General features: G+C 38.9%; 1 protein-coding gene across 1 annotated transcript in view; it reads left to right on the top strand.

Moving 5' to 3' along the window:
• The window catches only part of NWD2 (NACHT and WD repeat domain containing 2), a 223,248-nt gene that overhangs the window by 201,598 nt on the left and 8,881 nt on the right, over positions 1–12,769 (top strand). Inside the window, exons 4-5 of the mRNA XM_024132871.3 lie at positions 4,921–5,124; positions 7,383–7,527. Of these exons, the coding sequence (XP_023988639.1) occupies positions 4,921–5,124; positions 7,383–7,527 (349 nt within the window). The remainder of the gene's footprint in view (positions 1–4,920; positions 5,125–7,382; positions 7,528–12,769) is intronic.

The raw sequence follows: 12,769 nt of genomic DNA, 5'->3' as shown, positions 1-12,769 counted from the left end.
AAAAAAAAAAAAAAAAAAAATGATCTTCTTGAACACCGGGGTCAGAAGGATGTAGAAAATCTGATTCTTCTTCAGTTATGGGAGTGAATATTCTACAACAGTGAACAGAAAAGAATGCTTTCTTATGCATAGCTTCTGTAGCTGCCCTAGGCTCCTATACTCCCCATGGCTACAGGGCTAAGGAATAGTCTGATTAGGAAACCAAGACTGGACCTCCATCTTGCCACCTCCACTTTTACTGCTAGCATTTTAGACTTGGTCCTGCATCTCTACCCCTGCTCTGAGCCGCTGACCATAGGAGCTGGACTGTATCTTCCTCTAAATTGACTGTTGCCAGCCCTGGCAGATACAGGCATGCCTTGTGTGTTACCTTATAACTGTAGACACATAGAACCCCAAAAAGTCTTCCTGAAAAATGTGGTAGCAAATTTCCCTTTTGCTGTTACTCTTGCTGCTATTTCTCAAATAGCGAGGTAAGATTGAGACAGAATCCTATTTTGGACTCCTGAAAAGTAACTGCTTCATGATTTATGAGCATTCCACCAAAGGAAGAATCAGAGAGAAGTAGACGACTTGGGGAGAACAATCCAATATGTAACTTTAAGCCTATCTCACATTATTACTTTTCTGAAGTTCTGTATTACTTTTTATACAGTAGGTGCTCAATATAATTCGTTATTTGAATTGGATGAGGATATTTTTTCTTCTTTAATAATCTCTACTCTAAGGAACATTTTGCCTTACTATACTGATCAAATAATTCTAGTATTTGGTGCCAGCTGTTCAACTCAAATAATTATTTTTAAATAGCCTTCGGTTTTTTGTGATGATCTGCTGTGTTCTCTGTCCTGTCCCTTTGGTGCTTGCTAACCATTACTCATGAGACCATGTATGCATTGCCCATAGCAAGTGGACCTCAAATTCTAGATTCACTTGTAACCGCATTTTAAAACCCAGATTTCTGGGCTCCCCAAGCACTGTGGTCCTTCGGTCAGAGAAGGGATCTTGTAGCTTATATTTTATTTTATTTATTTATTTATTTATTTATTTGCGGTACGCGAGCCTCTCACTGTTGTGGCCTCTCCCGTTGCGGAGCACAGGCTCCGGACGCGCAGGCTCAGCGGCCATGGCTCACGGGCCCAGCCGCTCCGCGGCATGTGGGATCTTCCCGGACCGGGGCACGAACCCGTGACCCCTGCATCGGCAGGCGGACAATCAACCACTGCGCCACCAGGGAAGCCCTGTAGCTTATATTTTAACAAACACCCTGGGTGATCCAGGTGCATGTCATCATGAAGCACATTTCAGAAATTGATCCATAAATTTGATCCTGCCCTAGACTCTGAGACCAGCCTTGTTTATAGCAGAGCAAAGACGAAGACTCAACAGTAAATTGCTAATACAGAGATGATGGTCCTTCCCTGGGACATGACCTTGTTTCACTAGTCACTATTTTGTCCTCTTTCCCACTTCATGCCTGAAATCCAGCTGGTGTTGCCCTGGATCTTGGTTGCTGGGTCCATCATATTCCTGGGCTTCTTTGGCTGTCGACGAAGAATTGTTAATTACTAAATCCCATATTTAATGTTCTGCCTGTTCACCAAGTCCTTCACTCAGTGGCCAAACTCCACTGTTTGCCTTTGGGGATTCCTCCAAAAAGTCCAACTTCTACTGCTTAGAAGTCTACTTAGTCCCTTCCCTGCCCAGGTAGGTTTGCTGGATAATTCTTCCCAGTACTAAAACCTCACTCTTCATGACAGATTTTTCTTTTTAATTTTTATTTTATTTTATTTTATTTTTTAATTTTATTTTTTGGCTGTGTTGGGTCTTCGTTGCTGCACACAGGCTTTCTCTAGTTGCGGCGAGCGAGGGCTACTCTTCGTTGCGGTGCGCGGGCTTCTCATTGCGGTGGCTTCTCTTGTTGTGGAGCATGGGTCCTAGAGTGCGCAGGCTTCAGTAGTTGTGGCACACGGGCTCAGTAGTTGTGGCTCTTGGGCTCCAGAGTACAGGCTCAGTAGTTGTGGCACATGGGCTTAGGTGCTCCTTGGCATGTGGGGTCTTCCTGGACCAGGGATCGAACCCGAGTCCCCTGCACTGGCAGGCAGATTCTTAACCACTGCGCCACCAGGGAAGTCCCCATGAGAGATATTTCTGACTGAGGGTGCTGACTATCCTTATCCAGAATTAGCCAAGATGAATAGGATAGTCACCAAGCTGGCTACCCTTAAAAAGATCATCTTCCTCTGTATCTGTGGTAGAGTAAGAGGGCATGTCTGCTCATTTACCCAAGTTTCACATGAGAGATTTTAGAAAAGGAATTGTTAAGTGAAAAACAACTCTAAATAATATTATTTTTGTTGCATACAGCCTGTTGTCAAGAATAGCCCAAAACAAATGCAGATTAAAATAAAAGTGCTCTAGGACTGCTGTGGTGGTGCAGTGGTTGAGAATCCGCCTGCCAACGCAGGGGGCATGGCTTTGAGCCCTGGTCCGGGAAGATCCCACATGCCGCGGAGCAACTAATCTCGTGAGCCACAACTACTGAGCCTGCGCTCTAGAACCCGCAAGCCACAACTACTGAGCCCACGTGCCACAACTACCGAAGCCCGTGCGCCTAGAGCCCATGCTCCACAACAAGAGAAGCCACTGCAGTGAGAAGCCTGTGCACCGCAATGAAGGGTAGGCCCCGCTCGCCGCAACTAGAGAGAAAGCCCGCGCGCAGCAACGAAGACCCAACGCGGCCAATAACTAAATAAATAAATGTTTAAAAATTAAAAATAAAATAAAAGTGCTCTTAATTGGCGTTTAGGGCTGAAGTGAAGGTTGCTGACAAAACTGGCACTTCCCCAAATTGTTACTCTACCTGCTGAGATCTGAAGTATTATCTTTGAATAGAAGAAGTTTCAAATAAGAATAGTACAAACACTAAGGATTTCTTTCTCTGTATTGGTTCATTCATTTATTCAACAAATATGTTTCTTAATATTTTCTACGTGCTAGGAATAAACAGTTCTGGCCTCTGCCCTCATGGGGCTTACCATTTTGTAGTAGAGTTTAGGTCACGAATTTATTTTGGAAACAGGTCTACCCAGGACTTTTATTCCCTCACCTCACTATGTGAGATGAAACGAACACTGTGGGTTGCAGAGGTAGTAAGAAATGCCCCCAAGGAAGCCAAACCACAATCCTCCTTCCAACGGATACACAAGGCTGGAAGTTTATGGTAAAGGTGCTAGTCAACAGGAGGAAAGGATGAAGACGACCATACGTTAAATAGAAATCTTCCCATGGATACTATAAAGCAGACCAAGCTTACCTTGGATAGTATAGATCTTTGTTAGAGTTCTGTATGTTCCTTCCTTGTTTCTACTAGATGAGACATTGAAGATTAATTGAAATACCAGGTGCTATATAAGCTAATATTTTTGTTAGCTTAAGTCAGTGGTTCAGGCACCAGGAGGGCTTACTAAAACACAGATCACAGATTTCTCAGCCCTATGACCAGAGTTTCTGATTCAGAAGGTCTGGGGATGGGCCTGAGAACTTGCAAGCCTAACAAATTCCCAGGTAACACAGATGCTGCTGGTCTGAGGACCACATTTTTAGAACCATGGGCTTAAGCAAACACTTAGAGGAGCCTTGAAAATGTTGCTCCACAATCGAGGATAGACAGCATCATCAGGTTTAAAAATTTTAAATACCTGTTGTTTACTTCACTACAAAATAATACATATGTATTGCCAAAAAAACAGTTTTAATAAAAAAGCAATAAATGCATAAAACAACCAAAGTAAATTCAAAACCATCCGCCAAAAGATAGCCATGAGTAACCTTGCTGTGTATTCTTATAAAATCTCTATGTGTATGTGTTATGTTTATGTCTACAAATATATACGATCTCTCTCATATATATATGATATATATACAACATTGAATTCATCTTATATGTACTGTTTTGTAACTTACCTTTTCACTTAACAGTATATTATAAACATCCTTCTACATCAATACAGTTCTAAAACATAATTCGGCACATCCTTTGAATAGAGGTACTGAAATATATACAAATGTATTTAAATGTTCCCTCTTGCTGGACACTTAGGTTTAACCCTTTTCTGTTCAAACAGGTTCAGCATAAATATGCTAAGTCATTTTGTACATCCTTAATTATTTTCTAAGGGCAGATTTCCAGAAGAAAAATTGCCAAAACTCATGTATGTTAAGTCTTTTAGTACGTATCACCAGACTGCCCTTCAGAGAAATATTGGCTCGATTTACACACCATCAGCTGTACAGAGGTATTTTCTCACATGTCCACATGACACTGAGCATGTGTTTTCCTTTGCCAGTTCTATAGGGAGAAAATGATACCTTGTTTATATTTTGAATTTTTTCCAGTTACCAGTGGAAACTTTATGTGATTTATAGTGACATCACATTCAGCAATCTCATACTTCTTTCATGTGTAGCTGTGTAAATCTGGGGCTTAGAATCAGACTATAAACTCTATACAAAGCAATTTTTTGTTTGTTTGTGAGTTTACATGTTTGATATTTCATAGAGTCCAGCATGTCATTTTTCTTTGTTACAAACAAACAAAAAAAATCTCAAAATAGACAACCTTTGTTAGGTTACGTAAACTTTGGGAAAATTTCTCTGCTACAAAATTCTGTATTTTTGAGTTGTCTAATATGATATGCAATCTCAGTATGTGAATTTATTTACTACGATATAAATGGTCTAAGTTTACTTATGAAATAATCCATGGAAAACGTATCCACTGTGATTAAAAGAGACAATGGATGGAACAAAGTATCTTGTTATCTATTTATTAATATTTATTGAGTGGCCATATGATATGAATACTGAAATGGACTTTCTTGGTGATACACTAAACTGAACTTTCTCGGTGATACACAGGGACTATTAGGTGAAAAATATGGGAACATCCGAATCCCTGGAGAAGTTGAAGCGTCAGAGTTTGAAATGATTTTGGATGCTGCCATAGAGGCGAAGCTGGAGACCAAGTTACTGGAAGAGTGGTACCGTCGGGATGAGAACTCGGTGCCAGCAGCTTATTACCTCAGACCCAAATCGGAAATGCTGAAAAGCAATAAAAATGCAGTAAGTTATCTTTCTCTCCAAAGTATGTCTCTCTCCATGACTTTAAACAGTTTATGTCACCCAGGGGTGGTTTTCGCCACAGAAAAGGCACAGTAGACAGAAAATTATTCTGCCCTGGACCCTAAATTTCCTTTTAACAACTAAATCCAAAGCTAAGAAATCTTCCAATTTTTTTTTTTTTTTGAAATCTTCCAATTTTTGATCCACCTTTCTTTTTTGGCATGTCAGACTTTCCTGCTGGGGTCTTTTCCTTCTTCCTGAAGTATATCTCTTAGAAGTTCCATTAATGGAGGTCTATTAGTGATAAATTCTGTTTATCTGAAAATATTTGTATTTTTCTCATTTCGCTATAACGTGTCTATATATATTCTGATTGGTGTATGTTGTGCTTCCTACATTTGCGAATTCATGCATTCTATCAGTTTTGGAAATTTCTCAGCCATCATCTCATCAGATAATGTCCCTCATCTATTCCTTCTGTTCTTTCCTTTGTGATCTTTAATTGGATGTACAATAGATTGCCTCAGTCTATCCTCCACGTCTCTTTTTTAAATTTGTTTAATTTTTATTTTTTTAAAAATTTTATTGAAGTATAGTTGATTTACAATGTGTTAATTTCTGCTGGACAGCAAAGTGATTCAGTTATACATATACATACATTCTTTTTCATTTTCTTTTCCATTATGGTTCATCACGAGATATTGAATATAATTCCCTGTGCTTTACAGTAGGACCTTGTTGTTTATCCATTCTATATATAATAATTTGTACCTGTATCCTCCATGTCTCTTAATTGTTTTTTACATTGTCAATTTCCTTATCTTTCTGTGCTGCTGTCTGGAAAATTATTTTAGATCTTTCTTCCAGTTCATCAATTTTCTTCTTCAGCTGTGTCCACTCTGTTCATGCTTGAGTTTTCAAGTTCAGCAGTTATATTTTTAATTTGTGAAAGATATTTGGGGAGGGAGTCTTTTAAAAATTTGCCTAGCTGTTTTTTATAGTCTCTAGTTTTTTAATTCAGTATGTTCCTTTAACATTTCATACATTGTTAATTTATATTCTTGTGCCTTATGTAGAATCTTGCCGTGAGGTTGAGTCATACGTGAATATGATGGAAACATTAGCATTTTCTCTTCTCCAACTTGGTTCCCAAATGTATCAATCATGTGTCCCCCGAAACTGAATGAAGGAGGTAGAGAAAATGGGTGGGACTATGCATTACACAGACATTTTAGAGATTAAAAGAAGGCATAGCTATCCATCCCTCTTCCAAAGAGAACATCCTTGATACGTTCAGCACCCAGGCAGCTCTGAGGGGAGAAGAGCCCTCGGTTAGCAACAGCTCTTCATTTAAGGACCCTGTGTCCATACTCCAATATAAAATAAAAAGTTAAAAAAAAAAAAAGAATTCTGCATCTTTGTCATTCTGACATTTAACATACAGCATGTTCTCCATGCAAAATGAAATCACGTCAGATTCCTTGATTTTTCTTCTTCTTCCTCACATGCATTTTTCAAAGTAATTATCTGCAAGACTATGGAGATGAATATTGGGGTAAACCCCAAATCATTCTCTTAGATAAATACGCCAGAAGTAAAGGTAGTAAGCTGGCAAAGTAGATATCAAAAAACATGATACCTCAAGAAATCAGTTTTACAGAGTTGTAAAACTTACACATATATTACTATTTAATTGGCTTTAGTTGTTCCTTCTTCATTGATTTCATGATCGTCTAGGGAAACTTCAATTATTCTCTAAACCCCACATGATATTTCTGCATAAATTGTTGTTAAGTAAATGAATGTTTGAATAAGATTATCAGCAAGACTCTATAAATGTTACTTTCTTGGTAGGTACTCCTATTTTATTTCCTAAAGGATCATAAAAATAAATGAGGAAGAAACAACTAAAGACAAATAGTAACATGAGTACCTCCCCTTTAACTGTCTCTCCTCTTTAGAGAGTAGTGAAGATATGATTTTGTTATGACATTTGTATCAAAACTCAAGCAGGAAATACATGGTATATTAAGGAATCCCGACAAACAAATCCTGTTTGGATTCACACCATTGTGTCACCTGGGCAAGTTCACATCACTTTCAGGGTACTGGGGAGAGGAAATGAGATACTGTCTGTTGGACACCTATCATGATAAGGCATATAGTAGACTTTCAAATAACAATAGTTCTCTTGCTCTTAAATACTGGGTTTTCTATGATGATTTTAAGACCAATATCTCACTTTTACAATTCCATAGATGCAGCCCTCTGCCAATGCTGAGAATGAGAAGACCTGGCAAGAGATATCAGATGAAATCAAGAAGGTATTTAAGGTTGCTGTAAAACTGTTACATGAAAAGAGGAAAATGAAACACAGCCAAGCCAAGAGGTACCTGTTCTCAGGTAATTTTTACGCATCTTCAGTAAACTGAGGAATAGATAAATAATAGATATATTCGCTGCTTCCCTTTTATGGTTCTGCAAATTTAGTTGCATTTACTGCCCGATGAAATTTAATTTTTCTACATGTTTCCATCTCCTGAGGAGGCAAGTATTCTTTTTATTCAAAGATAAGCCTTTACTTAACTTGAGGAATTCTCCAAAAATGTGACTTTAAAAGAACACAGAGGAGGCTGGATATAATAGACCAGACTCTGCCAGTGTTTCTCAGTTGAGCTGCTCATTCATTCACTTACTTGGCTCACTCAGCAAACACTTATTGAGTGCATACTATATGCCAGGCACTGGGGCTACAACAGTGACAAAGAAGGCAAGGTCTCTGCTCTCCTGGAACTTACTTTTTTAGTGGGGGCAGTGGGGATAAGTGATAGGCAAGTAATCAGATAAATGAACAATATCATTTCAGAAAGGATAAGCGCTACGAATAAAACAAAACACAGTAACAGGATAATAGGGACTGATGAAGGCTGCGGGGGTCCAGATTTAGATGGGGCAGGCGGTAAGGAAATGACTTTCGAGCCAAATGACACAACGAATCAGAGCCGGCAATGCCATATCTAAAATAGAGAATTCCAAGCAGAGGGATTACCAGGTTCAAGGTCCCTGAGACAGGAATGTGCTTAGCAAATTCTAGGAGCAGGAAGAAGGTAAAGGTAGCCAGGCTTGGAGAAGGAGAGACAAGGTCAGAAGGTGGGCACAGGCCATAATAAGGGCCTTGTGTTTTATTCTGTTGTCAACAGAAATAATCAATAAACAATCTATACTAGGAATAGAAAAGAATTTTATTTGAGCCTGAGGACTATAGCCCAAGAGACACAGATTTAAGAAGTACTTAAACTGTGTTCCACCTGACTGCATAATGGGGGTGGCTTATATAGGCAAAAATCACAAAGTTACAGTTAGTCACATGAGTCATTTATCAAGAATCACAATTGGAGCTGGCAAGAAGTCAGGATGCTTGTCAAATAAGGATTGGTTGGGGTCCGAAGTGGTCGCACAGGTACAAGGGGAGACCTTGAGTCCTAGGCAGATGCTAGCAGATGTTGTTATAAGCAAAAATCACAAAGTTAGTCACATGAGTCATTTATCAAGAATCATAATTGGAGCTGGCAAGAAGTCAGGATGCTTGTCAAATAAGGATTGGTTGGGGTCCGAAGTGGTTGCACAGGTACAAGGGGAGACCTTGAGTCCTAGGCAGATGCTAGCAGATGTTGTTTTAAGAACGACAATATCCTTGTATCGTTGAGTCTGATACAGCTCAGAGAATTCAAGTTCTCAGTGATACAGGAACACATCTGAAAGCACATCCACAATGGCCACCAGGCTCCATTTTGAATGCCTGAACCACAGTTATTCCATTTTGATTTTTAAATGGTTAAATCAGATTTTAGTGGTTAAATCAGATGTACAAGGCATGTTTGACAGGCCAGAAGACAGGCTGTTGTAGTTAGCATAAAGGTCAAGCCAAATCATGTGTAAGCCAGAATGACTTCCCATACCTGTGACAATTTCTTCCATCACTGGGTAAGATGGGAAGCCATCGGAGGTTGGGAAGTAAGGGAGTGGCAGGATCTAATTTAACCTTGAAATAAAAGTCTCCCCAGCTACTGAGCAGAGACTCACTTGTGGGCCTTTCTCAGCCATGGAAAAGAGGCTTTATTTTGAGGAATTGCACAGGAAACCACATATCTGAAGAAATATGTCAGTCATAGTTTCCAGGGGACAAACACGCCTGGGTAAAAGTAATCAGTTAAGTAGCATTTATTTTGAGAGTTGATAGTAAAGAATTATTTAAGAAAAAGCAACAGTAGCTGCATTTTCAGACTGGTTTTGTGAATGATGTAGCAAAACATTTGTGAAAACCTAAGAAGCACTTGATATCATTCTCCTTGGATATACATGTATTTCAAGCTCAGAGAAATTATATATAATTTCGACAAATTCATTCTCGTGAAGCTGTCAAAAAATTAGGTCTTATTTTAGTTCTCCCTAAAAGTACTAAAATTGGCAGGAATAAGTACTATCTTTAGAATATACAGGTTAACATATATCCTTATTCCTTTGGGATCTTTTTGACCCATTTTAGAAGCCCTGGTTCTTCATCTTTATCAAGGGCAGAACTACCCAGTTTTTAAAAATATGCTGTATTAGGAAAAAAATACCAAGAGCGAAAACTTTCCTATTCTTGATGTAAGAGACACCAGTTCGGGGAGGGTATCCTCTCGCTTAGAGTCGGACAGCTCAAGTGTTCAAATATTCATTGGCAAACACTTTCTCTTAATTTTCTCCACACTGAAGAACATGGTCCACATGGATAGCCATATGAAGATTAATAATCTCATACTATGTAGTATGAACTACTACACGAGGACTATTTTCTACTTGGGGTTACATCTTGAAGATATGCATGATCATGAAATTTTTATTTACTTTACATTCCAAACTCATTTTAAGGCAATGTCTGCACAATGAAAATTGCTGAAGAAGGGCCAACTCTTTGAAATGAATAGAGTATATTTGTTTTGTGCCTGTCTCTCCAGCCTATCAATAACCAATGTTGTGGTTGGACCAACCCTTGTGCTTCTTACTATGATTGCAAGATACCTTCGGCAATCACCATCAGGAAACTTTGAAAAAATAAAGCCTTATTACTTACAGGAGCCGACAATTACACAGCACAGCTGGGGCCACACAGCAAGGTCACAAGTAGAGAGATAGAGAGAGAGAGAGTGCGCGGACATCGGGTTTTGCTTTTACTGGGCTCACTCTTGGTTGGTGAATTTAAAACATAAGAGCGGGAATTTAAAGCACAGGAAGAGAGAAAAACAAGTGGCCCAAAATTTCAGTGATTACTGAAATCAACCAAGATCTCTAAAACAAAGGAACCTCAGTGAGTAGAGGTGGCCTGGCTCTGTATGTGTGTGTTGGTAATGAGTTTATTCAAGATAGCCATCATTGAAGTGGACGCATCAGCAATCAAAGCTCAAGTCAGACATTTATATTACAAACAAACAAACAAACAAAAAAAACCCCTCAAAAATGTCAGGGTTTATGCTACAATATTACTTTAATATTTTTAAGCATACCAGATAGAACCTGGAAATGTGTACTATTTATATTTGAATGTATTTTTTCACAACATATCCAGTTTTACCTTTTTAAATAACAGGAAAGGAAGAGAACTAAATTAGACTCCAAAACAGTGCCCTACTGTGAATGCCACAACTGAGTGGTCTTGGGAATAGTAGAGAGCTGAATGTCTCATGAATGATAGTTGCCAGGGCTGGGGATCTCCCCCTAGTGTTACCTTCATCAGGTTCTGTGATGGTTAAACTTTAGGATATTAAGGAAAACGCAAAGACAGAAAACAAATACATTATTCTAGTAAGGGGGAAGCTTATAATATTCATTGACAAATAAATATCAGGAATTATTAATAAAAGTCCCCCAAAATGTTGAGGATGCACTTTGCTTCTAAAAGTAACTCTATAAAGTTGATTTTGTCTCACATGACTCATTTATTCAGGTATATTTGTCAACCAGACATTCTTGCATACAGACTCTTTTTATCCCCCTGAGCCAAGCTTGGATGGGCTCTACCAGCTTGATTTGTCTGTATCTCTTTTCATGTTGCATTTATGATCAACACGCCTGATTGACATTCTGTTTCCATAGAGGTGATAACAAAGTCAGGTTACAGTTGGTCCGTTTTCTGGGAGTCAGAGGTGACAGTGCATATCTCTAATTATCATCCATTACATATAGATACTGCAGGTGGATCACCTCCTTTCTCTTCATGTTACTCGGTATACAGCACTGGCTAACCGAGTGTGCCACTAGCATTGTACCCAGATGGCTGGAAAAGAGATGGGCCAAAGGCTGCTTTCTGCAGGAGCTCATAATGTCCAGACTTCTTACATCTTCCCCTATCTACATTATAACAAGTTCTTAATCTTCTATAAAAAGAAGAGTAGACATATGTTATAAAAGCTCCTTTAACTGGTCTCCTGAACCAACTTGCCTGAATAAAACCCTTTGTAAAATATACTGATGTGAATGGCACAGCTCATTCAACACTGGTGGCTATACACATGTCTTTTTTACTTAAGTCACAAATTTTTATCAATTGCTATCATCACTGGAAAAAAACAGTATCACAGAAGTTCTGCTAAAAGGCACCATTTTAAAATAAAATTCCCACCTTCCTTAATAGTTACTCTAGAGAATACATCTATGTTCTAGGTTTTGCTCGATGTTGGCGCTGTGGCCAGCACATTGAGAGGTTCTCAGTTACGACCAGACCCACCCCTCCCCCCATGCTTCCACCAGATCACAGCCCAGTAGACACCCCCTTAAGAGAGCCTTCCCTGACTTCTCCAAGTGGGTTACACCTCCAGGTCGGTTTGCTCTCATGGCACCATGTTATTCACCTTCACGGGCCTAAAAATAATCATAATACATTTATCTGTGGGACTCTGTGATTCATGTCTGCCATCCTCCACTGGACTGTAAGCTTCATAAGGGTTTTGTTTTTTTTTAACATTCTCAGTTTTCTCTTACCATTTTATCCTAAGAAACTAGCAGCGTGCCTGGAACATAGTAGATGCTCGATTAAGACCAACCGGATGAAGAAAAGCAGAAAGGCAGGGGAGGAAGGAAGGGCAGCCCGTTTTAAAACCCTGCTTGCCTTAAAATTCATTTCCATTGGTTTAATTATTTTATTTATTTTTTATTTGACTTCCCTAAAACTATACGTAAATGATATTTTTACTACTACTGATCCAATTTTAAATGTTCTTATGGGGCCTCAAAATGATTTAGAATGCTTTTTTACTTTTATGTAAACATATGTATTGTAAGCCCTAACATGGTTTCTCTCACAGGAAATAAACTACATACTAAGTCATTTTTCTGTACCTGCTCTGATGGATATAATGGTATTTAACAGTGACATGGATAATGGATAAATAAAATCAGCACATAATTATATTTTGAACCCGTTTTTATATTTTCATTTCCACGTATCTGTCTGGGGTACAACGCATCTCAAACAAAATGGTGAAACCACGTTGTAAGGAGAGACTGAGAAGGAAGAAATAGACTAGATACATCATTTGGCCTCTTCCTCATTCTCTCCTGGCCCCAGTTGGTGCCTGTTCTCCACTCTTAGAACTCCTGAAGTCTG

Source organism: Physeter macrocephalus, chromosome 7 (genome assembly GCF_002837175.3).
Source record: "Physeter macrocephalus isolate SW-GA chromosome 7, ASM283717v5, whole genome shotgun sequence".
NCBI classification, from domain to species: domain Eukaryota; kingdom Metazoa; phylum Chordata; class Mammalia; order Artiodactyla; family Physeteridae; genus Physeter; species Physeter macrocephalus.
This window is presented reverse-complemented; position numbering and strand designations above follow the sequence as displayed.